The sequence below is a fragment of the Amphiura filiformis genome, chromosome 4 (assembly GCF_039555335.1).
Source record: "Amphiura filiformis chromosome 4, Afil_fr2py, whole genome shotgun sequence".
In the NCBI taxonomy this organism is placed as follows: domain Eukaryota; kingdom Metazoa; phylum Echinodermata; class Ophiuroidea; order Amphilepidida; family Amphiuridae; genus Amphiura; species Amphiura filiformis.
The window spans coordinates 85,433,889-85,461,377 of NC_092631.1; the positions used below are offsets into that span (position 1 = coordinate 85,433,889).

The following is a 27,489-nucleotide window of genomic DNA, read 5'->3' on the forward strand; positions in this document are numbered from 1 at the left end:
ATACCAGAGGTATCAACTTCTTGGATTAAAAATTATTCATGAATGGGAAACCTCAACCCAAAATTAATGTTGCAGTACATGCAAGTGTCCTCTTAACCCTAACACTGGACCCTGCTTTTTGGGATCGGAAGTCAAAGAAGATCCGAAAAAGTCAAGGAGAAGAAGAATTTTTGACTTGGCACCCCGGGATTGAACCTTTGACCCTCGCATGCCAACCACACGATCACGGTCCGGTAGCTACACGGGTTATTGCTGCCCGGCCAGCAATTCCGTGCGCATATGACACTTAGGCTGATTGCGTCATCGCAGACCCTGGGATTCATGCATGCGCATATTTTTTCATCGTAAGATTTTGTAAGATTTTTTTTTTTTTTTTTTATAGTAGGCTCTAATCTGGAAAAATACATCTTAGTTAACCCTAACACTGGACCCTGCTTTTTGGGATCGGAAGTCAAAGAAGATCCGAAAAAGTCAAGGAGAAGAAGAATTTTGACTTGGCACCCCCGGGATTCGAACCTTTGACCCCTCGCATGCCAACCACACGATCACGGTCCGGTAGCTACACGGGTTATTGCTGCCCGGCCAGCAATTCCGTGCGCATATGACACTTAGGCTGATTGCGTCATCGCAGACCCTGGGATTCATGCATGCGCATATTTTTTCATCGTAAGATTTTGTAAGATTTTTGGGTGTTAGGGTTATTCACAGGTTACTTTAGATAAGTTCATTTTCATTTCTTATCTTTTTAACTAGTTGTTTTTAATACCATAGAATCTATATACATGCATATTTGCATCTAATGAGCAGGATTTTTTTTGGGGGGGGGGGGGTATGAAAGAGACAAAAGGCAGATACCCTCCACAAAACATTACAATAGATTGGTCTTACAATATAGTTGTTTGTACAACTACCTGTTTCAGTAATATAGTTGCTCAAAGTTTTTGTGGAGGGCACCAGCCTTTTGTCAAAAACACTTTAATTTTTTTTTTTTAGGCAAAGATACTTCTAGATGAAATTCTACGGTATATTTTAGAATATGATAGAAATAATTATATACAGAAAATAACATTTTAAAATGTGAACAAAATGAAAAATTCTTAATTTTCGGAAGTTTTCCAAAAACCAAGAAGATATTGCCAAAGTTCTGCTACAATGTACAAGGCAACCTGCAATTGATGCATTCTGACAATATCAATTCCCTCTGTACAAAACCTTCATTGATTGTCCTTTTATAATTGAATTTCTATGTACACTCAAATGTCATGCTTTCTGTGGTGCAATATATCATTGCACTCACCAAAGTTTGTATAGATGCAGAGTTGAGTTTGGCCCAAACACTGATTACCGACACTGGCATTAGTATGTCTAAACACTTTATTTGTCAAGTCGTAATGATTTTCTTTTCACTAAAATAAGCAATCTTATGACTTTCAAAAAGATTTCAGTTTTTACATCATATGCTTAAAGCAAGCCAAACTTGCACATGTAAGTACATTGAATCAACTGGCATCACATGATAGCTTTCCATGACTAGCATTATAATACCCTTAGCACCCTAACATTAACCCAAATCCTTACTCTAAATCTAACCCAAATTCTAATACTACATCCTAACCCTAATTCCTACTCCTAAATCTAATCATATCCCTAAATCCTAACCCTAAAAAATAGAGTGCCAAGGGCATTCTCTAATTATGCCAAGATTTCTGTGAGGCCAGATTGCATAATGGAAGAAGTCCTGCAAACAAAAGACAACAAAGAACACAAATCTGCCATTCCATTCTCCTTTCAGTTGACTTTCTTCAGCTGTGTGCTAAGCCAATCCAGCCCTTCATAGAGTCCATCTCCACTGGTTGCACAAGTTGCTTGGATGTACCAGTCCCGGTTTCGCATACTGTGAAGGCCTAGTTTGTCTGTCACCTCCGCAGTGTTCATAGCATTAGGCAAATCCTAGAGTTAAATAAAAAAAAAATGAAAATTTTTATAATTAAATGTTGATACTGTTAAAATGAAATACCAAACAAAATATTTATAAATGAGGGGCATTCCTTCAATTATGTTATTCACTAATATAGACAAATCCAACAAGCCAAATGATGGTCAGAATTCATTCATCTATTACAGGGGTCCATCCGCACCAAACTGGTGTTGTGACTGCCCAATAGGGTGGATGAAAGCTGCTTAAAAATCTTGTATTGTATTGCATTGTAAACTTTCATCACTCCTTTGTCTATATGTAACATGGGTGATAGAATGCAGTTTAAAATCTCTGCCAAGCCTGCATTATTTCACATTTCAGGTGGGATAGACCCTGTCAAAATCTGCCACTGAGGTGTAGGAATGCGTGAAATTGGATTTGTCTATATTCTTATCAATTGATCAATGTATAAGCTCGTAAGAAACTGATGACTTCATCCAGTCCTGCATCACAGGGTTAAGGTTTCATAGCAAAGTTAAGAGCTGCAGTCTTGATTCTTGCTAATTATGAATTTATTAATCATTTGATTCTAATTAATTTATCAATTGAAATTTGTAAGAATTAGCAATAGCATTGATTAATACAATTTCTTTTTACAAGGTGAGAGAATCTGTGGGAACCACTTAAAACAGACTTACACCAAAATTACAACCATGCTACATTTGCATCATAAGTTGTTGTACCTCCCTGAACCTACTCCTGTAGTAACTTTAAGGGGGTACAACACCCCTGTGGTAAATTTGTGACTATTTTTGCAGTTTTCAAAAAATAATAACACACTGGTAACAAAAGTTATGTATATTATTGGGGCAAGTTATCCAATTACTACACTGAAATTTCAGTGACTCAAGACAAGCGGTTCAGTATATATGATAGGAAATGAGGTACATCCTAGCGGTACCTTATTTTTTATCATAAATAACGAACCACATGTCTTGGGTCACTAAAATTCCAGTGTAGTAATTGGATTCCTTGCCCCTATAATATACAAAACTTTTGTTACCAGTGTGTTATTAGTTTTTGAGAAAAATGCAAAAATAGACACAAATTTATGAAGGGGTGTAGTACCCCCTTAAAGCATATATTTTGGTAGAAGTCTTGGAACTAGCCATCAAAAGAATGTTCATGAAAATATCAATTCACTTATTGAGCCTTGGCCCTTGCTGTGCGATTTCCTGTCACAAGATGGAATTCTCATTTGTTTACTGCGTTGAATAGTTTCCTGAATTTGTTAACTGCTTGTCTCACTCACATTTGACCACCAAGGTTAAATACACTATGTTCAAATGTCTAATACATGTAATTCATATTCAGAATGGAGACTCGGGAGATATATGATGTAAATATTTTCTAAAATGTTTTCTATGTGACCTTGAGTTTCCTGTCATCTATTCTGACAAATATCACTAACTATTTGGGCACAAAGAACAAATGATTCAGCTGATGTTTATTGTAAACAATGGCAAATTACTCAAAATATAAACTTGTGTATGATCACCAGTTTACCATAACAGCATGTATGTTCGCATAACGTGCAGAACATGTCAAGAAACTTCTTACAACAGACACAGTACATGAGTTTCAGTTAAGGACAGGATGCAGATGACATCACATAATTCACATGCTATAATTCAAGATCACTTCCCTCTATGTCTTGTCAGTTTTTTTGCTTCCCTTTTCAGTTTATTTTTGTTCGCTTTTAATTTGTATGTAGGGCTTCCCTTTAATTTAATGCTCTGTGAGCACTAGTAAGTTCTGCTCTGTGAGCACTAGTAAGTTCTGCCTGTGCTTTACGCCAATTGCAATAAACAATAAATACTTGATCAATACCTGTTTGTTTGCAAAGATTAGGAGGCAGGCATCTTTTAGTTCATCTTCATTAAGCATCCTCATCAGTTCGTCCCTGGCGTCTCCTATGCGTTCTCTGTCATTGCTATCAATTACGAAAATAAGACCTGTGTTCAAGAGGTTACACAAAAAACAAAATCAGAATTTATAATGTACTGATATCATTATAATTATTTGGGATTATATCAAATAGATTCTTATTCAACCTCAAAACTGTGGCTAGGTCATCCATTTTCAATAAGAATTTGGTTAAAGGCTTAATGTACGATTTCCTTCCAATTTTAAATTTGTCATTACATGTATATACTCAAAATGCTGAAATAAAACTAGTATTATGATCGGGGAATGGTTTCTGTCCATTTTGAGCTGAAATAACGGGGTAACGTGAAAGAAACACTGCTTGTTATTTTGGCCGTTTAACACGCAGTTCTATGGGCGGACATAAAGTCATAATTTCTTGAATTATGACTTTGTCGAACTTTGATCTGTTTACCTACAAACACAACAAATTTGGCTGATTCCATTTAGGTGCAAGTTATGACATGTGTAAACATTACAAATATGCAAAAAAATTAGGTTTTAAAAAAATTAACCAAATTCATATTATAAGATCGTACATTATGACTTTAACATGCCGCTAAAGAATATGACTAAGGATGCAATATAGGACAATACCATTTTATTTTCTAACCAGATATATTATTATTAGAGCCGGGTAAACTAAACCCATTGCAAACAGATAAAATTAATAATAGATCTTGTGAAAAATATAACACTATGTAACTGTATCTCATTTATAATTTATTGGAACAATGGACATTGAAGCAAACACTTTGAGGCAGAGAATAAGGGTGCAATTCCACCTGCCCACCTCCTTTGACTGCACCACTGCATCTTTTGCTACACCAATTGAAAGATATGATTCGTCATGGATCATTACACTGCTATTTATGTGACTAGTAAAATGACACAACTGAAAAGGAATTCATATTGTCAAGCAACACAGCGTATCTGTACAAGTAAATGTATCAAGCAGATCATGCATGTCATATTACCTTGTGTGTTTTGGAAGTAGTGTCTCCACAGTGGTCTGATTTTGTCCTGACCACCTACATCCCATACTGTGAAACTGATGTTTTTGTATTCCACTGTTTCCACATTGAAACCTGTCACAAGGAACAAATTGAGTGATTTTCATGGATTAAGATTGTTTGCAAAGGGCGATTCGCCCCCAATTTTCCCAAAATATCTCCCATGGAAAAAAATGGTCAATGGCAAAATACACACATGAGGGCTATTTTTCACTGAGTCTGTCACAAATAGCCCTCGTAATCAAAAAAGGATTTTGAGGCCTGTTTGGAAGTCAAAACTGATTATTTTTCCACTAATTTAGTTGATTATCATTTGATAATTTGCCAATTCCAGATCTAATGCTTGGATTTTGAAAATGTGTGAGAGAATCAACCGACTCAATTTTTTTTTACAAGAATTTGTTGGTTTACAATATATTCCAACCCTAATCTGAATGGATGGGATTGGGAAGTAATAAAATCTTCATATCAAAATGTTATTATTTAGATCAACAGGGATTTCACTTTACATCTCCTTTATTGCAACAGAACTGTAGATTCACTGACTAAATATAATAAATACCTTAAAACAGGTTTGTTTAATCTGATAATTTGATCTGTTTATTGCAAAGCTAAATAATCGGCATTAAAGCCGTACATGCAGACATGGATGCAAGAGGTTGCAAACAACACACATGGCATTTTAGTTTTACATGTAGGTACCGGTATACAGGAAAGTATGTATTGGTAGGCAGCAATAAGGGGTCATGCCATGCTTTACAATGAAGCTTTAGATTTGTGAGCAGAATAATACACAAAAGAATATCACATCACATTATTAATATAAACAATTTAAAAAAAACTGCATTCCCTGCAAAGCATTGTGGCTTATATAAAGAATGGTTGGTTGCAGCTGTAGGATGGATGATTGAATGAGGCGTTTTCAAAGACACAAACCAGGATTTTCTCATAAAGACAAGATTTTGTCTATTTTTCATAAACTGTCCATACATGTACAGCTATTGTTTTCTGCAGGTTATAACCAAGATTTAGTGGTAGCTTACACACATTCTAAAGATCTCAAATTCAATTCTGGAAGTGCATTGATTTTATAAAGGCAAAAAAAAAAAAAAAAAAAAAAAAAAAAAGGAAATACCAACATGGTTTGGGAAGCTTGAAATGAGAGGAATATATGATTCTGCTTTTCAATACAAGGTATGCCGCTTGAAGTAGAAGCAATCATGGCATGCAGTAGGTGCCTTTTCACTTCAAATGCAAACACAAGGCTGTTTCAAATTCATCTCTAAGGCCAGAGTAATGGGAGAGAACATGGACCTTTTTGAGCATCATTATCCTTATATTTTAAAACGGTAAGGCTTTCAGGCTTGTAAAAGCTGTATCTGGTGCATGGTCTAAATATGCATCTTTTTGCACCAATGAATCTATAATGTCTGCTTTCAGTGCTCAAAAATTCAAAATAATTAAAAAATCTAAGTGGCATTTTGACTGCAAATTTTTGTTTTGTTTACACCACATTTTAACAACATACCGAATGCGCCTGGACATACGCCAAGAGAGTGCGCGCCACACACGCTGACGCAAAATGCGTCTTGTAATCACAATATTTCGTGATTCAGCAAGCATTTCTGACTCATTATTTCCCGCCAATTTACTAAGCTGTCTTGAGCCATGTGACTTTTTAGAGTTGAAAAGAGTGAAATAAATCAAGCAAAAATTCGAGTAACTATTAGCAAGTTGTATTTTATCAGTTTCAAGTGAAAGAATACATCTTAGTGTTGATAAATATCAAGAAATCTCAAATTCGGGCGTGGACGAATGTGTCTTCCATTACTCTGGCCTTTAAAAAGTGTTTGTATACCGATAAATGTACTTAATTATATTGTAGGCCTCTCTGAAGTTCAAAAAGCAGGCCTACATGTGAAAAATGTTTCAGACACTTCATGGGTTGAAACAACCAAGTGTATTCAGTTATTAATTCAGCATGCTTAAATGAATGCAATTTTTATGACACACATAATTGTTGAACTTATCTTATCAGACTGATTCAACATTACTATGTGTGTCATTGTGTACCAGTATGCAAAGTTGCACAGATTACAGAAGATGAGAACATGAAATATAGTTGATGCATGGAATATCTTACCTATTGTTGGAATGGTTGTGACTATTTCACCCAACTTGAGTTTGTAGAGAATTGTTGTCTTACCAGCAGCATCCAAACCAACCATCAATATTCTCATCTCTTTCTTCCCAAACAATTTGGAAAATAACGATGTGAAAGCTCCACCCATGTTGATTATTTGGTCGGAATGTGGACTACGTACAGTTGAGGTATCAGATCGCTGAAACACGATCTAAAAGAGAGCAAGATCCAGTTTAGATCTCATTCTTTTTAATTTTAGATTGGACCTTCTGAACCTAATTACAAATCACCAGGTGAAATATTAGTCTTGGTTGTAGCTTTTTGAAAATGTCCATGTCTCAAGCACAAAATACTACATTTGAAGAGTTCTAGACCAAATAATGAAATAGTCATATGTTTGGCCCAGGGTTCAAAATTCACAGGGGCGAAGGGCGATTCACCCCCAATTTTCCCTAAATAGCCCCCATGGAAAAAATTGTCAATGGCAAAATACACACATGACCTGCGGGCTATTTTTCATGGAATCTGTCAAAAATAGCCCTCGTAATCAAAAAGGTATTTTGAGGCCTGGTTTTGGCCAAATTAGTGCTGGTCTGGAAGGCTTCACTAACGGCCAAGTGCCTGTCATTAGCACTGAGTGCTGGCCGTGGCCGACCGACATACTGACATCCCCGATTACAATTAGTTGAAATAGAGAGGGAGACCAATGGATGCTCACAATTTTCCATGAAATTTTTGCATTCAAAGTGAATTGCTTTCTCAGGAGACAAACTTATTGTCAATTTTGTGTACATAGCTTTTAGCTTCCGAGATCTCAAGTTGGGCTGGTATGTATCCTCTTGGCCAAATACCAACTTTATTAATGCTGGGACACTTATGGTAATGTAGAAAAAGTAAAAGGCAAATGTCTTCAGAAACTGATGCCTGTATCAAATCACTGTTCATAAAATGCTGATTGTGACTGCTAAAATGTATCTGCCATTTTGGTCAAGTGGCCAAAATTACAGAGTGACTTGACTTCAACTTGTATCAATTTAATGCTGGGCGGGCATGCATGTTAGCCACCACTGATTGATACACAATTGGTTATTCACTTAAAACTGAGAGTTGGTAGACAAAAATATTAACAGCATCAAAACCCTCCACTCCCCTCTCTGGTAACAAATACATGTCTGGATCAAGTGTTAATATCTCAGGAAGAGAAGCAACATTTCCTACAAGATTCAATTTCATTTGCGAGAATAAACTTTCCGAGCAGAGAGCTTCCCATATTCCCCACTTTTTCTAGTCCTGAGCAAGTATCTAAGCATGATACCCACATTTATCATGTTGTAAGCACTTAATCATAACTGACTAACAACACACATTAGATATGTACATCCACAACACAATTGCATGCACTATTTCCGTTAGTATTCCACTACAAAATTTCACAAACCATACAAATTTAGATTATATTGAGCATATGATGAGCCCGATCATATCTTTATTTTTTCAATTAATTTCAATCAAGTTTACACCAATGCACTTTGATTGAAATTTTGAAAACCATATTTACAAGATATTTCAGATTGACAATCAGACAAGGCACATAAATAGTTACAGCAGAAACATGTGACAGCAAACTTAAACACAGGTGTTCTCAAATTCTCAAGGCCAAACATATTTCAAAGCAGCCGGAGGGCTAAGTGCCCTCACACCAATGTCCTTTCCCCCCTCAAAATGGTATCTATCAAATTAAGGGGTAGGTGTATCTAGCAGATTCTGATGATATGACCCAAAATCAGGCTTCTGCAGCTCACCTAAGTTTACAGCATATTTAAGGACTAAACAACATTGGCTAGCAGGGCGGAATTTGGCCCACAAGCCGCCTAATGGAGAACCCCTGCTTTTAAACCTTGCTGTAAATGCCTACAGATACACTAGTCTTGGATACATGTGCAGCATATAATATAATTAATCTGCAATAAAGCACATACAGGTAATTAAAATAGGTGGATACTTTCTTTGTTTATCATATTGCTTTTAGTTCTTTTTTATAAAGAGAACTACTATTTTCACATTCACAACTATACACATGGCGACTCAAGATATTTGGGACTGGGGACATTTTGATGGATATTTTACTTGAACCCCATATAAGAACTATACATCTAAGAAATGGTGGGATTTTTTTAATTTTGCTATATAGATCTTGCAATGAAATATGGCTTATCCTGTGAAATTTTAAAAAAAATCCACTCCTTTAGGAAAGCAGCTCTAGGTTCAAAGACATTTATAGTTTATGACCCAGTGTTATTAGAAGCCTCATGTTTTTTGTACGTGTGAATAAAAAAAAAAAAAAGTGTCCACATATTTTGCAAATATTTCAACCCTTGGTCCATTTTTGAAGACTTACTATGACGCATTTTGTTTTGCTAACACTAACACTAATCGAAAGTCTTTTAAACTTAACACAAAATTTTAGTTATGTTGTGTCTGTACATTTATTGGGGAAATGGGGACTAAAACATTTGCACTACATGTACGTGAACGAAACTGAACATGGTACATAAATAAGATATTCCACACGATTTCATGGCATTTCGGCATTCTTGAATGGCGCCAAATTTACATCACATGTTCATGTACCACACTCATGTTTGTTCATCTGTATATACATCCTATATATATTTATAATCACATACACACACTGGACAACACATTCTGACATCGTGATACCTACAGGGTTCTAACTAAATCATACCAAGTACATGGAACAGTATTTACAACATAGAAAAACATAATGCTGATTGCAAAGTATAATTGTTTGTTTCCAACATTTCTCTCATACTTTATCCATCCAATCATTGCTGTGAAATTAAAAAACTAACAGGGCTACCTGTCTTATGTATCTCTCACAATCTGAATACAAATCCCCATTATATAGAAATAATATAAGTCTAAAATATATTAGCAGGCATTCTTTTTCTCCCAAAATCAAGACCATCCCAACCTGCTGTCCCCCAAAGTAGATTGATAATTATAAATTTTAATTTACTACTGTTTGGTACCTCAATAAACAATGTGTTCAAGTCCATTCAACAGCCATCAGCCTGTTTTACCAGAATAACTCTTGTGCACAAATAAAGCATCTGGTACATTTGAGCTGTAACACAATGGCATGCTCACATGATGCGAAGGTACGCTGTAACCAACTGAGCATCACATCAACGGGAACAGCAAAAATAATAGCTACATCATATTTTGAATACAGGGCCATGTATTACTGTGACCTCACTAAGAATTGGAAAATCTTACTACTGCATTTTAATTCTGAGTTATTTCACTGGGTTTCCTAACCCGCCCACGATTTCACTCTTGGATAAAAGTTGCCTAGAGTGATTCAAGTGATTTTTAAAAACGTCTGTTATTTGAATCACTGGGTTTCCTAACCCGCCCACGATTTCACTCTTGGATAAAAAGTTGCCTAGAGTGATTCAAGTGAATTTTAAAAACGTCTGTTATTTGAAAATGAAAATAACAATGCCAAAATATATTCCTTTCGCAATTTAAGGTTACACGAAGAAACGTATAAAAACGATAAAAGACGATAAAGTTGTTCTCTAAAACCGCGTTTTCTCAGCAATCAAATATCGCAGTGAGTCAAATGTTGGTGCATGGACGTATCTTAACATTATTTTTGTGTCTTTATACAAATTTTTAGAATCCGTTTGAAAATCCTTCGTTTAAATCATTTTTACGCACCGTGTTCACAAGATCAAAAACACGTTCCATGCAGTTTTTTTCAAATATTCGCTCCGTATAAAACTACGCCGAGTGATTGTTTTCTCCTTTTTTGTAATGAACTACAAATCGACCAAAGAAATAATGTTGCCATGGGGAAGAACAAAAACAGTACCGATTAAATTTTATTAGCCCGTTTTTGGGAACAATTTTCGAGAATCTTGTACCACAAAACACTGTTATGTTACATTATCGATATCTGGATTGTGGAACATTAATTTTGATTTCTAACTGCCTACATTATTTCTCAAAAGTATGTCGATTCCTTTCCCATTTGAATTTCACTCCAAATTTAAGCTACTTTTGCAAAAATCGAGGTTTTTCGCCATCGATACCTCCGACATTTACAGCGGTGATGAGATTGTTTATCATAAGAGCCTGGTATGCACTATTCCATAATAGTCAGTTTGAGATCAATCGATTTCACAGATCACTCAGTAGCTCAATCGGTTAGCGCGCTGGGGCTCACGCTCGACTATATAATTCTATAGTTTTGAGCTGGAAAACTTTGGTACGTGTTCGAGTCCCTATGTGGTCCATTCCATCTATTTTATTTTATTTTTCTCTCACTTTTTTCTTTTTTCTTGTTCGTTTCTTTTTTTCTGACTGCAGCGATTGATTGTTTTTGCCCGGTTTTTTTTTCATTATATAATTCAGGAATTTTTAGGCTATACTAGTCTAGGCGCTGCCTATGAATATATTTTTACAAATTAGATTAACAAAATATTGGTTGTTGGTTTTGTTACTGTTGTTGTAGTTATTGTTGTAGGCCTATAAATTGCATAATTATCCAGGATAATTTTAAAAATTGAAAATTCAGAAAATCCAAAGGAAAATTGCCGAAAACGGCTGCCCACAATCACCCCCCCCCCATATCAGCCCATATGGTCCTATCATGGTCGCCCCTTCCCTATCCCTGCAACATATAGGATGACTCACGAGCAGCGGTTTGTCCGTGTTCTAGTTCAGATTGATACACTATTGTACGCGTGAGTTCATTCTTTTCTGCATGGCTGTTTCCATTATTAACTTCCGCCCCTCTGGAATCAAGCCTTGAAAATCAATTGCATTTAACCTTAAGGAAGCTAACAATGCACAAAATGTAGATTGTAGAATCTCAAATTTAAAAACAAGCGAAGGAGTTTGAAATCGATTGGCAAAGCAATAAAAAATTTATAGCGCAAAAGATGCCACTGAATAATCATTACGGCACAAATATTATAATTGAAAAACCTACATGGAGTGGAAGCTGTCCTTCCACCACAAAGAGCAGAACCAATATTTTTGCGCAATTGAGTTTTCTATTTTCGATTGCTTCTAGGCACGCAAGTATAAACCTAAATAACTGAAACACCGACCCAAAATCGATGCGCATGTGCAAGTCAACTAAGTGTAGTTCATGCATGTCTATCTGTTCTAATAACCAGCTGATGCCAGTGCACCTGTCCAACTGTTACATTTTACTACAGTTAACTATACTATGATCAGCTTGTAAGAGGCGAGAATTGTTTGGTTTTTGTTACTGCGCATGCAAATAAATTACCAACTTACGCCTGCGTAAATTAACAAAAGCGAGCGTCATTCAAGCAATACACAAGCATGGTTCATGTAGGTGTTGCACCAAGCTTTTTGTACGCTATTCTATATCAATCCACTATGAGTCCCACCAATTAAGAGCTGATAAGAGTATAAATATACAATGCACACAAATTTTGGACTAGGGTATCTATTTTTCAAACTTAAGTAACTTTTTAGTACTTCCATATTCCGGGTACGCCCTGGTGATTGGCAATCACATAAAATTGGTTAGGTCTCCCCCCCTTCTACGCGCGGGCGACCATTGGGTCAACCGTCTTGTTGGCAAGACTGTTGATCAGCCAATCAGTGTGATTTTTTATGACGTCTGTGTATACGCTCATGTATGCTCGGCGCACAGCACAGACCAATGAAGTGATAAAATTAGGGATTCAATCATGATTCACCGTTGTTCATCACCGATTAACAACGATGCGTCAGCGTCGTCTGAGTGGTTTATTTCGCGAGGGCAGCTTTAGCTGCCCGAGCGGTAAACCACGCAGACGCCGCTGACGCGCAGTTGTTAATCGGTGATGAACAACGGTGAAACATGATTGAATCCTTTCAACAACGAAAAGAAGCTAAAGATCGTAAATTCACATTTATTTCACGAGGAATGTCAGTTAATCATTGCCACTCAGCCTTACAAAAACTTCGATGATTTCTATGTTGATATCAATAATAAAACTACAGAATAAAACGGCAATGTTTAGCCGCTACCTGAAAAATACTGAATTCAACTTTAAGCATGCATACGCACAAAGGTTCCAGGCATGACGAATTTTACGCGCGCTCGCCAGAACGCGTAGTCTCGCTCGCGTTGGCGTATACGCTACAGTAAAAGTGTGGATTCATCACGGATTAACAACGGTTGGCTCCTGTACAAAGGTATAGGAAGAGTTGTTGAAAATTGATTTAACACACCCATGAGCACCAAGTATAGTAAGTTTGTGGTGATGTGCCAGACTACCACCATGTTCCTGTCAGTTACAAATGCCTTTATGTAGTAGTAGTAGGGCAAAAATCACTCAGGTGACTCTTCACTGTTTGAAATGGTTATTCCTCCAAGTGCTGTAGTCACCATACACTGCACTTATTATGGTCTAAATATACTTTCTTCATACCCTGATTAATATACAAACAATACACATACATGTACATTCTTGACATGGAACGTACTACTTTCAAATAATTCCTTGCTGCACAGAACTTTGTACCTTTTCTCTTTGTTTTCTTTTGTAATGTAATAATAACAACCTAAACAGACTGTGCACAGGTTAAGGGCAATTTGCTTTAAAATTTTATAAAATAGTCCCCGATATTCTACCATTGGCAATTATTGGCCACTTTAAGTCAAATCTGCTCAAAATTGCCCAAGTACAGTACCGATAAAAATATTTTGAGATCTGGCAAGGACGAGTACACATACATTGTAGTTGCACGTTTTGAATGCAATTTTCCGCCAGTGAGCCATGGTGGGTGTAAAATACATCCTACAGTAGGCATTCTTCGTTGTCCCATACATGTAGAGTCCATCAGTATATGACAGCGTTCAAGCTTTGACTTACGTTTGGCGGACAAACCGTGAAAAAGGTATTTAGGGGTGAAAACAGTCAAAATTCTTGATTACTTAAATGTTATTAGGGGTAAAATGTCACATATTTTCAGATTTTGGCACTTAAAACCCTTATTTTCACTGATTTTGAGAAAAATTCATATTTTGGTCCAATTTTGGCCGAAAATGGCCGTTTTGGGGTGACACAAATTTTGACTTGCTTATTTCCTGTGAGTGTATGAACATGAAAACTATCAAATAGTGCCTAATTTTCTATGCTAATTGTGTAACAAGGGTACAATTGTGATATTAAAAGCATTGAATGGGATCCATATATTCCTTTATTTTCATAGCAGGGGTAGAAACTCAAAGGTTCGGGTGACAATTGATTTGGAAAAAAGTATTATATTTGCCTCATTTTCGATTTGAAAATGTCATATCTCCACAATGGTATGAGCTATAGGGATGTTTTAAGTGTCTTTGTGCTCAGTATTTCAATAGCTAAATGGTGATATAACAAATAAGTAAGCTAGATTTACAGAAAAGAAAATAACTTGCAATATGCTACCCCCACCCCTAAGAATTTTGAGGGTGTGAAAAAAGTAATGGGTTTTGCTAAAAAAATAAGTCCTTCAAAACTGGGAAGTGGAAGGCTAAACAAAGAACATGTTGCTCTAACCAATACCTTTCTCTAGAGCAACATGTTTTTTGTTTAGCCCTAAGTATCTCCATTTTGAAGGACTTATTTTTTTAGCAAAAATTTTTGCTCAAATTTGACGATTTTGGGCAGAAATATGCCTGTACAGTGCTATGGGGAAAATTTTCAAGTTGAAAATTATGCATTTTTTATGTCAGATTCAGATTCTACACAAAATTTCACCCTAGAAAAAGTTCCTTTAAGTAGGATATCTTTCACTTTAAGTTTCCTCCATTCTGTCCGCCAAACGTAAGTCAAAGCTTGAACGCTGTCATATATACTAGTAGAATGTAAGAGCTGCACTTTTCCTAAGACTTGTGGAAAACACACGAGACAAGACATCACACTATATGCTGGCCCTAACTAATGGCGATTGATTCATAACCTTATTAGTTGCAAATTTCATTAAAAACTTCAACAATTTTGTCAAGTACACTATATTTTATTGTTCCTTCTTAAATAAAAAATGTTATGGTGACAAAACCATTGAAATCTTCAGTCTTTAAAGCCACCATATTTGTTGTTAGTTTTGGTTCACCAAATTGCTCTTTATCTTCAGCTACTGGTGGAAGTGCTTACCAACCAATCAACCTGCAGCAACAGTTTTCTATGCAGCACGTAATTATTTATGAATGAAAGAAACGGGACATTAGACCACACATAAGTGGTCACACAATAAAGAGTTAGTTAGGCTTTTTGGATATTATTGCTAAGCCAGTCTAGGCCTTCGTAAAGACCATCCCCACTTGTTGCGCAGGTTGCCTGAATGAACCATGTGCGTCCTCTAAGGGTGTGAAGGCCAAGTTTGTCGGTCACTTCTCCACAGTTCATTGCATTGGGTAAATCCTGTATAACAGGAAACAAATAAATATGGTGTCAGTCACTTCTTGAGATCATTAACATTAAAATTAAAATTAAATTAAAATTACAGCACTGTTGATCATCTTTGAGCAAGGTCCTTCCTATCAATAATAATTTGACAAGTTATAACGTATTTATGAGATATAACTGGCAGAACAGTAAAACAGAGTTTACCTAGGGTATGCAAAGTGCAACTTTCGGTCGCGCTGCATTATAGTATGCTTGAGTTTCCTTCAAGCCACTTTGCCACAAAGGTGACTCGTCAGGAAACATCATTTCGAAAAAGAAACTTAAGAAGAATGTTTCAGTCATTTTCCTCACATCACAATTTGCAAAACAGAATACCATAATATTAATAATAAAAAGATAATGTGTGTGAAAATTATAAGTTCCCACTATTAAAGTAGCTTCTTTATGGGTAACATAAAATTGATACCTGTTTGTTGGCTAGGATAAGAACACACGCATCCCGGAGCTCATCTTCATTCAACATTCTCATCAGTTCCTCCCTGGCATCACCCACACGTTCTTTGTCGTTACTGTCTACCACAAAGATCAGACCTGTATACAAAACACACATAAAATTGCTTTTTGTTACTGCGCATGTCAATAAAGTCCCAACTCACGCTTGCGTAAATTCACATAAGTGTGCGCTAGTCACGCATTACGCAACTAGTGTAAGCACTGCCCCAACAGTGATCACGCCATTCTATATCAATGCACAGTGTTTTGGGTCTTATTTTTTTCGCCATAAGCCAAACAAACTTTAGTGGCAGGTAAAACTTTGTGATGAACCATTATATTGAACCAAGCATTATATAAGAGACCTGTATCGGTACATTAAGTTGCTGCTGCCCTCCATGAGATGCACCCAAACATGGCAAAGTTGGTCTTATTTGATTCTACCTCATTGCAAGGTACTGTGCAGCCATATAACAATTTATACAACACATAGTGCATATCACCACCAATGAGAACCTACCTTGTGTGTTTTGGAAGTAATGTCTCCACAGCGGTCTGATTTTGTCCTGACCACCTACATCCCATACTGTGAAACTGATGTTTTTGTATTCCACTGTCTCTACATTGAAACCTGAAGATACAAAGAAACAATTTTATGGTTGTAGAATTTTTAACAAAAAAATAAAAAATAATTTCTATTATAAAAACAAAATTTGTGAGTTAAAGTTTATGTAGTTTGTCATTTGAAAATATTTGGTTCATACTGCAGTATACCACTGCACTACACATTTATCATTTAAATGCTATAAGGAAATAGTAATGCAATAGCAGTGTCATCTGCATATCACATCTGTTCGTGCTCAAGAATAAATTACTATCAAGCTGCAATGTATTGCATTTGGTGCTGTAACAACCACTCAATTTACATACACATACGCCTAGAGTTGAAATTTAATTTGGAATATTAATGGGAGACACACAAAAATCAGGTCTACTCACCTATTGTTGGAATGGTTGTGACTATTTCACCCAACTTGAGTTTGTAGAGGATTGTTGTTTTACCAGCAGCATCCAACCCAACCATCAATATCCTCATCTCTTTCTTCCCAAACAATTTAGAAAACAATGATGTGAAGGCTCCACCCATTGTTATAAATTAAGGTATCTCAAAATTATGATGAATTTTGCTGTAAAGTACTGTAAGATAGAAATGATACAATGTGATCAGCGACAATGTGAACAAAATGTGCTGTCTCAACACATAAACATACCGTACACAGAAAAAGAGGAAAACATAGAGAGATATAGACGAAGTATTTTCATACTCATGTAAGGTATCATGTACAAGAAACATTTCATAAAATATAAATGATACATCCATATATTTTCATTAAAAAAATTTGTGACTACTGCTCACTCAGGTAGGTAACTCATTACTTATACTCATTTTACTTTCAATAATTGTAAACTAGTACTCAGCAAGTAAAGTTTTAAGTTTATAATTATCAAATGATCAAGATCACTCAAACTTTCAAAACTAAATATACTAGCATAATAGTCCCACAACACACTCTTGATTGAGTTGAGACCTCCAATTTCCAAGATTATGTTGATCAGTACAAATATATTTGATATGGTCCATTAACATGTTGGATTTATGACTCCTTCAAAAAAAAAAAAAAAAAAAGCCCACAGACATACGCATTTGAGCCCTGAGCATGAAGAGAAAACTTGAGAACAAATTTACACACAAACTCAGGGGTTAACTATTGTGACCAGCCCATCCAATTTCCACATGAAAATAATTTAAGAGGTTATAAGTTTAGATTCGATACCATTTAAAGAGCTTAAATGTGTACATCCATATCAAAACGATGCACTTGTCGGCTGCTACATGCATCTCATTTCACATAATAGTTAGGAATAAATACCAGACTCATCTCCAAGTGACTTACACTTGATATGAGTCTGGTATTTATTCCTAGCTATTACGTGAAATGAGACACTTGTAGCAGCCGACAAGTGCATCGTTTTGATATGGATGTACACAAATATGAATTCATAGTACAGCGTGTGTGCAACATCTACAGATTTGATAGTTGGTGATGGTGGTGGTGGTGATGAGAGATGGTGGTGAAAATACACTTACTAACAGGAGTCACATCAAGTCGGTTCAATGAATAATGAGTATGGAGATGGAGTGTTACGTTGTTACTATCAAACACACAAGAAAAGTTATTAATTACTCAGTGACAAAAGATTTCACATGCATGCTACATCTACATAGTTCAATTAGATTTAGTTAGAATCAAACACATGCGACACAAACAATTGAAGTCAAATTTATTTTTCAACTTACCAGTCTTTTCATAGTCAAACCAAGATAGGATATATTTGTGACTTCCACACTGCCAAATGCCAATGCACAGTAATTTTTTCACTTTCCTTGAATGTTGCCTCTGCTGCCAGCGCACTGTTAATTTTTACCTACTGTTAAAGCTCATTATGATGCCATTTTCCCCCGAACTGGACATCAACAATTTTTCTGCTTTCAAGAGTCGCATGATGCCTTTATATTTTGTATTTCCAAGTTGAAAGTTATGTTTGTAAACGTCTTTTATGCAACTTGCATGTCTTTGCAGTCAAGTTCCTTACAGTTTTCTTATCCTCGCTAAATTAAATCTAATGTAGTTTGCATGTTAGTTCCAAAGTCTTGCAATTAATAATCACAACAAAATGCTTTCAAAAGTTTGATTAATTTTGAGGGGTCATCAATGATCACATGGCAATGTCAGACTTTGCAAACTCTCACCACCACACCACTAAATCTATACTACTTTGCTACAAACTGCAAACTAATCTCTGAACTATGTCCCCTGCACTAGTATTTTAACCTATAGTTCTACACTACTAACTACAATTTTATTTTCCAACTCGCTAAGAAATAAATAATTATGCAGAATGGGGGTGGAAAGAGAGGATTCAAACTGGTTCATTGCACACATGTACATAGGGGCAGTAAAAGTCCAATGTTTGTGCATGCATTTGAAACACTTTTTTGCCTTCCTTATAGTGCTCACACTCAGTTGTGATTCTTGGTTTCGCATGATGGGCACTGCAATTTTTCAATTGGCTGCAATATTTGTGGCATTTGTCCTTCTCACTGCGGCACATTTTTGTTGCAGCCAAAAACCATAGATGAGCGATCACTCAAATGTAAAAGTGCTATGCATCCTTGTTTTAAAATGTAGAAAAAGGGTAGGATTTTGAGCATAAATTACAGAGTTTACATTTTAGCTATGTCACCGTTTAGGGCCCATTTTTTGCTATGTTTTATTAAACCTCAAAAATTGCCATTTAGGTTTACATTTTCTGGTTTTCGTAACAAAACATTTGGAACAAGTGTGATTTCACTTTAATAAATTTGTGACAATTTGTCGTCCGTATTCCATAGTGGCGTATAGTGGGGCGCCGCGAATAAACAACTTTTCGAGAAAATCGGGTTTGAAGAAATGTCAATTTAAATCAGACATTCATTATATTTTGTAAATGATGTGAAATTTCTGTAGTAAACTAAATAGATTTTATTGTTATATATTTTTCAAAAGAAATAAATACATACTATTGCTGGCAAACTGAAAATAAAACTATACGTCACTATGGAAAGCGAACAAAGCATAATACCCTAACCTAACGTTAACCGACGCCATTTCGGGTCAGCCGTGTAATCCCTATGGCGTTACTTTTTGTCGTTCAGTATTCCATAGTGGCGTATAGGTCCGATACGCGTGTCACGCCACTATGACATACGATGTTTTTCATTTTGCCGATATTTCATAATTATAAAATGTGTATAAATGGAATACGAAAAATGTCATTTTGTAACTATACGCCACATTTAATTAATTAATTACTAATTAATTAGCTAATTGTGACTGATGAGACTTAGAAAAAATGAAAGAGAACATAATTAAAAACATATATGTGCCAATTTTCAAAAAAATGACCAAAAATCACTATACGCCACTATGGAATACAGCCGACGAATTATTTAAGAGCCAATCTCCCTTATTATGTACCCATTTGTGATACAAAAAAAAATAGAATTTTCTCTAAAAATAATTTTGGTACATATTAGTACCAACAACTCACATGTAAAATATAGCGTGCACAGCGCCCTCGTTCAACTTAAAAAATTCTTGAAATTTCAGCCTCTCTGAGCCTTACTTGCAAATGGTAAACTTTGGAGGTGCATAACATCGTGCGCCATCATCAACCGAACCTGCATTTTGTATTTTTTTAAAGTACCAAATGGTTACATAACAAAAACCAAGAAAAAAATTGGGATCTTGATGGCGCACAAAATCAGCAAATCCAATGATTTGATGAAAAGCGCCCTCGTGCAAACTTCAAAGCATCATAACGGGCTGCGCCATCAAGATCCCAAGACCGAACAAGTTTGAAATTAAAGACCTCCATGGCAAGTTTCATTTTTCAGCAAAATTTTTTGGGATTTCGATTTGGCGCACCGAGTTAACAGAGGTCAAAGGTCAAAATATCCTATTTTCGCACATATTTGCACGCCTGTATTATTGCGCGCCAACGTCACCTGACTCTCCGAATAGCATTTCATCAAAGAAGAAGTAATTCTCTGCAAGAACTGAAAAAAATTAGCTTGGGATCTCTTGATCTTCATATTTTTCTGATTTTTTGAAAATGGACTTAGCCTCATTTTGGAGGTCAATTTGACCTCTTTTTTCCCACTCGTCGCTGCACAATGTGGGCTTTTTACTGCATCACAAAAAGATGCGCCAACAAGATCCCAATTTTATTAGTCATCATCTAGCTTCTTTGGCGACCAGTAGATAAAACACAAGCAACAGCTAATTGGGATCATGTGGGCGCACTAATATAAAAGAGGTCAAAGGTCAAGCTTTGTGCCAAAGTGATGCATATTTGCCTATGTGCAGCACGAAAGTGGAACTTTGACCCACAAAAAAATTGTGCGCCAACAAGATCCCATCTTACTTTTTGGATGATTGGATAAAGGGGCTTATGTATAACTGATAACAAGTAAAAAAAAAGTGGGATCATGTGGGCGCACTAATTCAATAGAGGTCAAAGTTCATACTTTGTGCCGAATTGGCATTATTTTGCCTATGTGCAGCACAAAAGTGGAACTTTGACCCGCAATAAAAATGTGCGCCAACAAGATCCCATCTTACTTTTTGGATGATTGGATAATGGGGCTTATGTATAACTAATAACAAGTAAAAAAAAAGTGGGATCATGTGGGCGCACTAATTCAATAGAGGTCAAAGTTCATACTTTGTGCCGAATTTTTTTTCAATGGGGATCACCAGACATGTCTCATAGAAACTTGTGTGAGTGCATTTCAGATGATGCTGATTCCATCATGGTAGTTGGTGAGAGTAAAAAAAAAAATTTGTCAAAATACTTGTCATATTTTGCAAAATTTGAGTGAAAAATACTTTAGGCTAAAAATCGTTTAATTTTGTATGAAGTATGAACTTTGACCTCTATTGAATTAGTGCGCCCACATGATCCCACTTTTTTTTTTACTTGTTATCAGTTATACATAAGCCCCTTTATCCAATCATCCAAAAAGTAAGATGGGATCTTGTTGGCGCACATTTTTATTGCGGGTCAAAGTTCTACTTTTGTGCTGCACATAGGCAAAGTAATGCCAATTTGGCACAAAGTATGAACTTTGACCTCTATTGAATTAGTGCCCACATGATCCCATTTTTTTTTTTACTTGTTATCAGTTATACATAAGCCCCTTTATCCAATCATCCAAAAAGTAAGATGGGATCTTGTTGGCGCACAATTTTATTGCGGGTCAAAGATCCACTTTCGTGCTGCACATAGGCAAATATGCATCACTTTGGCACAAAGCATGACCTTTGACCTCTTTTATATTAGTGCGCCCACATGATCCCAATTAGCTGTTGCTTGTTTTTGTCTACTGGTCGCCAAAGAAGCTAGACGATGAAAAATAAAATTGGGATCTTGTTGGCGATCTTTTGTGATGCAGTAAAAAGCCCACATTGTGCAGCTTAGTGGGAAAAAGAGGTCAAATTGACCTCCAAAATGAGGCTAAGTCCATTTTCAAAAAATCAGAAAATATGAAGATCAAGAGATCCCAAGCTAATTTTTTCAGTTCTTGCAGAGAATTACCTCTTCTTTGATGAAATCCTATTCGAGAGTCATGTGACGTTATGCGCAATAATACAGGCGCAGTGCAAAAATGTGCCAAAATAGGAAATTTTGACCTTTGACCTCTGTTGACTCTGTGCGCCAACGAAAACCAAAAAAAAAATTGCTGAAAAATGAAACTTGCCATGGAGGTCTTTAATTTCAAACTTGTTCGGACTTGGGATCTTGATGGCGCAGCCCGTTATGATGCTTTGAAGTTTGCACGAGGGCGCTTTTCATCAAATCATTGGATTTGCTGATTTTGTGCGCCATCAAGATCCCAATTTTTTTTCTTGGTTTTTGTAATGTAACCATTTGGTACTTTAAAAAAATGCAAAATGCAGGTTGGGATGATGATGGCACACGATGTTATGCACCTCCAAAGTTTACCATTTGCAAGTAAGGCTCAGAGAGGCTGAAATTTCAAGAATTTTTTCAAGCTGAATGAGGGCGCTGTGCACGCTCATATTTTACATGTGAGTTGTTGGTGCTAATATGTACCAAAATTATTTTTAGAGAAAATTCTATTTTTTTTTGTATCACAACCCCCCTGATTTGGGTACATAATAAGGGAGACTGGCTCTTAAAAATCTTTGCAAGCTCTTCTAAGACTGAAACATACCAAGTGTTAAAATAGTCTTTTATACAATCATGATTTGAAAGTGACCCTTTTTTAGTATAATGTTGTACGTTTTGTTACGTCATTTAGGTTCTGCTTTGAAGTTTGATTAATTAATGAGCATGGATACATGATCTGTAGCACTTTTATGTTTGAGTGACCCTTTCCCGAAAACAGCAACATGCAGTGTCACAAAACAAATTCAATTGGTGCAAAATTTGAACTTTATACTATCCCTAGGAGCCGCCTCAAATTTCTGAACTTTGAAAACCTTCTGATAAAAAAAAATTAAAAAATTTAACACCCATCTTGAATCTGGTTGATTTCAAAGGATTTCCTTGATTTTTAATCCATTTTGGTCACCTTTAAGAGGGGAGCATCAGAGTCAATTAATGGCATATGGGTAGGCCCCGGCAAAAAACACAATTTTTTGAAGTAAAAAACAAGATCCAAAGTATTGAAAAGCGAGAAAAGCGAGATTTCCCCGGAAAATGGCACAAGAAGCTTTAAAACGCCCGAAAAATCTGAATTGATCCGAAAAATAAAAAAACTGTGGCCTGCCCTCTGTTGTTCAGATTCGGTCAATGTCAACAGAACTGAAGTGGGAGGATGTGCTTCCTTTACCGCCTTGTCGTCAGTCGGCAAAAAAGTGACACAAATTTGACCTTGAATTATGTTTTATAGTCAAAATATTCCAATAATTCAATAAATATAACAGTATTTGGCCTAAACTTGAACTCATTTGCAATGAAATGTCATTTTTTATTAAGTAAAGCATGGGTTTTGCATAGGCAATGTGGTTGCAATGCTGTTGAATTCTGCACTCTTTTCCGATGTTGAAGTTCATTTCGTGGAATTCAACGAACTTTTATGGCATAAAGCAACATTTTTATAGTAAGTATACTGCTTGGGAACTTTCTTAAAAGCGAGATAATTGGTTAATAGCGAGAATCACGGCGTGAAAAGCGAGATCTCGTTTTTTGCCGGGCCTTATATGGGGAGCATCACAGAAAATTTACAGTTTATAGGGATATGCTGTATGGTACAAGTAGTATACAGATGTCACTCAGAAATTATGCAGTGCTTACTGGTTACTCAAGAACTCTGGACAGCTCTGAATTTGCACATGATAGGTGATGATGTTTAAATTTGTATGATAGTTATTTTCATCACTTGATGAGTCAACGTTTTGCTTCTTTTTAGCAAAGGTTGCCCATATATTTTGGACAGACTACAATTTAGTTTTTTTAGACTGCAATTCTAGTAACATTTTTGATGCGATCAGCCACAATGATCCGCTGTGTTTACTTTATAAACTTCCATTGCTTTACATGGTGTCATGCTTCATCCACTTCTACTACGGTATTCTTCGATAGCTCGGGACTCGTTGTTTCTTTCGATAATTTTTTTTATGTACAATGTAGGCCTACTTTGAAATATTTTGCATAAGGTCGTTCGCCATGAATTGGGGGCCAAATGCGTTACATACTAAAAAATTGAACAATTTACATGTTTTTGTACTTAAACTGATCTAATTCACAAACTGTTCATCAAAACCCTATCAAATTATATATCACTGTAAAGCTTAGAGTACCAGGAATGCACACGTACAAACAATTGGTCAATATACAGGGTGCCACAAATGTCATATAGGGTGGAAAAGTTGAATTTTGGTTCAAAAAGTATACTTTTTTGTTCCTCTCTTATTTACTAACATAAACACCTGTTCTGCTAAAACCTCTTTAGATGTGCTAATAACATTATAGGCTTTCAAAAAAAGCAAACTTGTAATGATGAGTTATGTTGCCTAACTGAGATACAGGGTGTTCAAAAGTCGTACATAATTTTTATGATTTTTATTACATTTTCAATCAAAACTTTTTTCCTCCATGCCTCACACAAAAACCAGTGGCATATTTGAATTCCTCATCAAATTTCCGTCCAAAAAATGTAAACTTTTACAGCAGTGGAGTAACTCCTTCAAGAAATATGACCTTCAGAACATTTTGGAGCATAAATGAATAGTTAACACAGTAACGTATAGGAAAAGCCTAGAACCCATGGCACAGAATGCAGCACACTTACAACAACTTAACCTAGCTTGGAGTAAAACTGGTCAAATTGTAAACTAGACATCAATACCAAAACAATGGTACATAATCCATCTCAATACCTTGCTGGGTTACAAAGTTGCAGTAAAAAATAAATTCGGGAGGCATGAAAACTCAATATTCCCTATACTTTAACACATGCCTCAACCGTAGGCACCTCAACCGTAGGCACCTCCACCCCTGACTCTGCATCGTTTGAATTGCAATATCTCAAAAAGTATGAAGTTTGAAGTTTTTACTTTCCACAATTTTAGCTAGATAAATTAGCAACAAAATGAGACCAAAACTAGCTCAGTACCCTCTCCATTCTTGAGATCTGGGACAAAACGTCCCGAATAAAATGAAAAAATGTAACGCCTCCACCTTTTCCTATACCCCAATTCATGACGCACGACCATAAATACAAGCAGAGAAAATCCAAATTGGTAAACCCCAAATCATTCTTCTGGCCAACATCACACAGCAATATAGCAGAAAGAGCGTGCGTAGTGCTTACTGCTGCATGGGAATTATTCAGGGGTCCCGCTAGTGCTCAATTGCGATAACCCTCAAGGAGTCCAGCTCCGGGTTAAAAATAGAATGTAAACAGAAGTCGAGATGTCACCGAAGCACAAATCACGATCGATTGCGCTAAAGTTTGATCATGAAATTGGTGAAAATGTTTCATAAATGAGAGAGTATAAAGTAGGAGAATATTATTTATCTACCGGTACTTCAGAATGAAAATAAAATACACCGCATTTTTTATCGATTTTATTTCACTATTTCACTCATGTTCACAAAAGGACAGATTTGACAGAAACTTTGTTGAACTAGCGGGGTACACCAGGGCCAGAATTTGTTTTGCAGTATTTGTACACAAATCAATCTTGATTCTTGCAGAATAAATTTGTGGGAATCATTTGATTCTTGTAAATCAACTTCTGTGTAAAACCACAAAAGTTTGCAAGAATCAACTAGGTCTAAGATTCACACAAATTTGTTTTACCAGAATCTTTTGGGAGAATCGATTCTCGGATTCTTGCCAAAATTCTGTTCCCGTACACATGCGCAAACAACTCATTGCATCGTGTAGTTGTGCAATTAGTTCATGTGTTGCTATTTGTTCAAATTCAATTCATCTTCATCATCAGAGATTAAACAAATCAATGTCACTCATGATTAATTTAATTTTATATATCATGTCATGATTCTCATTCTGTCAGTCGGCTGTTCCATCTTGCGCACTTGGACACAAAATGGGATACTCACCGTTGTTCTCAAATCACAAAACATGTCATAAAATAAAAACCTTCTTTTTGGTGAAAACGAATAAATTCAAAAAATAATTTGATTTCTTTATCAGGACAGGGAATACAACTTAAACAAGCTCCCAATCATAAATTACAAAGGGAAAAGCAAATCTGTAGCAAATTGGTGTTTTCTGTGCGGAGAAAACTGACTGGAACTGAAAGGCCCTGTATAAACCAATACGGATTTCGAGAGGACCCTTTGACAGCCGTGAGAAATGGGTAAGTGCACTGGATATCAGTGTCTGTGACAGTGATATGGATACATGTAGAACCGTACCGAGACCATAAACATAATCCAGTGCAGTGAGTCAGTCAGTCATGTCAGTGTCAGTCACGGAAGTATATAGTTTCTAACTGACTTGATGACTGAACTCGGGGTTAAACATAAATTACAAGGAAATGGACATCAACAATAGTATAAAAACTAGCTTCCACTTCGACTTCGACAGCCGTACGAAATATGTCACACTTCCAGATTCACATTTATGCACTGTTCGTGCACGAATATCGACAGCAGATAGAGAGAGTGCAACTTTCCGGCTGGCCAACGGAGCCTTTATGTTCCCGATTGCGATCGAAATGGCGATACCATTATATAATGAGTACATTGTAAATATATCAAGCTTACCAATCCTTTGTAACAAATTATGATTTTCCTCTGTATATTGGTCAAATTTCGTGAAAACAATACGCCACTTTTGACGAAACCACCATCCACACTTCTTCCTCTACAAAATGGCGAACGTGGCTGAGTAAACCGACCCACTTTTTAACAGCGTATTTTATTGGTCAGTTTTCTATCAATTAACTATTGGGCCAATAGAAAAAGCTGTTAGGCAATCCTGCTAATGACGTCATTATGTGGGCATGTCATGAGCAGTCTCTTACACAATCGTTATTTTATCGATACAATTTAAAGGTGGATTGTCCGATTTTTTGTAGATTTCTAAGGGGCTGTGCAATAATTATGAGCCCTGGGAGAGGGTAAAATTGGGGGGGCAAGAAATTTTTGGCAAGCCGAAAGGGGGGGCAAGCAATTTTTGGCAAGCCGAGAGGGGGGGCAAGCGATTTTTGGCACACATTCACGGGGCGCCTTTTTAATAAAACGCTCTAAAAAGGCTTAAGAAAACAATACGGAAACGCTTAAATATGCAAATTTTCCTGCTCGCTGCGCTCGCAACATACATATAGACCATCAAAGTTTGCAAATTGGGATCCCAAAAATTTGGCATGTTCAAAGGGGGGGCAAAGA

At 36.3% G+C, this 27,489-nt stretch overlaps 1 protein-coding gene across 2 annotated transcripts; it reads right to left on the reverse strand.

Annotated features, from left to right (window-relative positions):
• Positions 1–382: 382 nt before the first annotated feature.
• Positions 383–27,029, reverse strand: LOC140151573 (ADP-ribosylation factor 1-like). Of its 2 annotated transcripts, none has more exons than XM_072173964.1 (5): positions 26,866–27,005; positions 7,061–7,271; positions 4,882–4,992; positions 3,809–3,933; positions 383–1,950 (listed from the first exon to the last, which is right to left on the reverse strand). In XM_072173964.1, exons 2-5 carry the CDS (start codon positions 7,206–7,208, stop codon positions 1,789–1,791), a joined length of 546 nt encoding a protein of 181 aa, XP_072030065.1. In that variant the 5' UTR covers positions 7,209–7,271; positions 26,866–27,005; the 3' UTR covers positions 383–1,788. The 2 variants fall into 2 exon arrangements, with proteins under 2 accessions (XP_072030065.1, XP_072030066.1); XM_072173965.1 differs by lacking the exons at positions 383–1,950; positions 3,809–3,933; positions 4,882–4,992; positions 7,061–7,271 and adding exons at positions 13,004–15,519; positions 15,971–16,095; positions 16,517–16,627; positions 16,996–17,193 and having other exon boundaries at positions 26,866–27,029.
• Between the last annotated feature and the right edge of the window lie 460 nt (positions 27,030–27,489).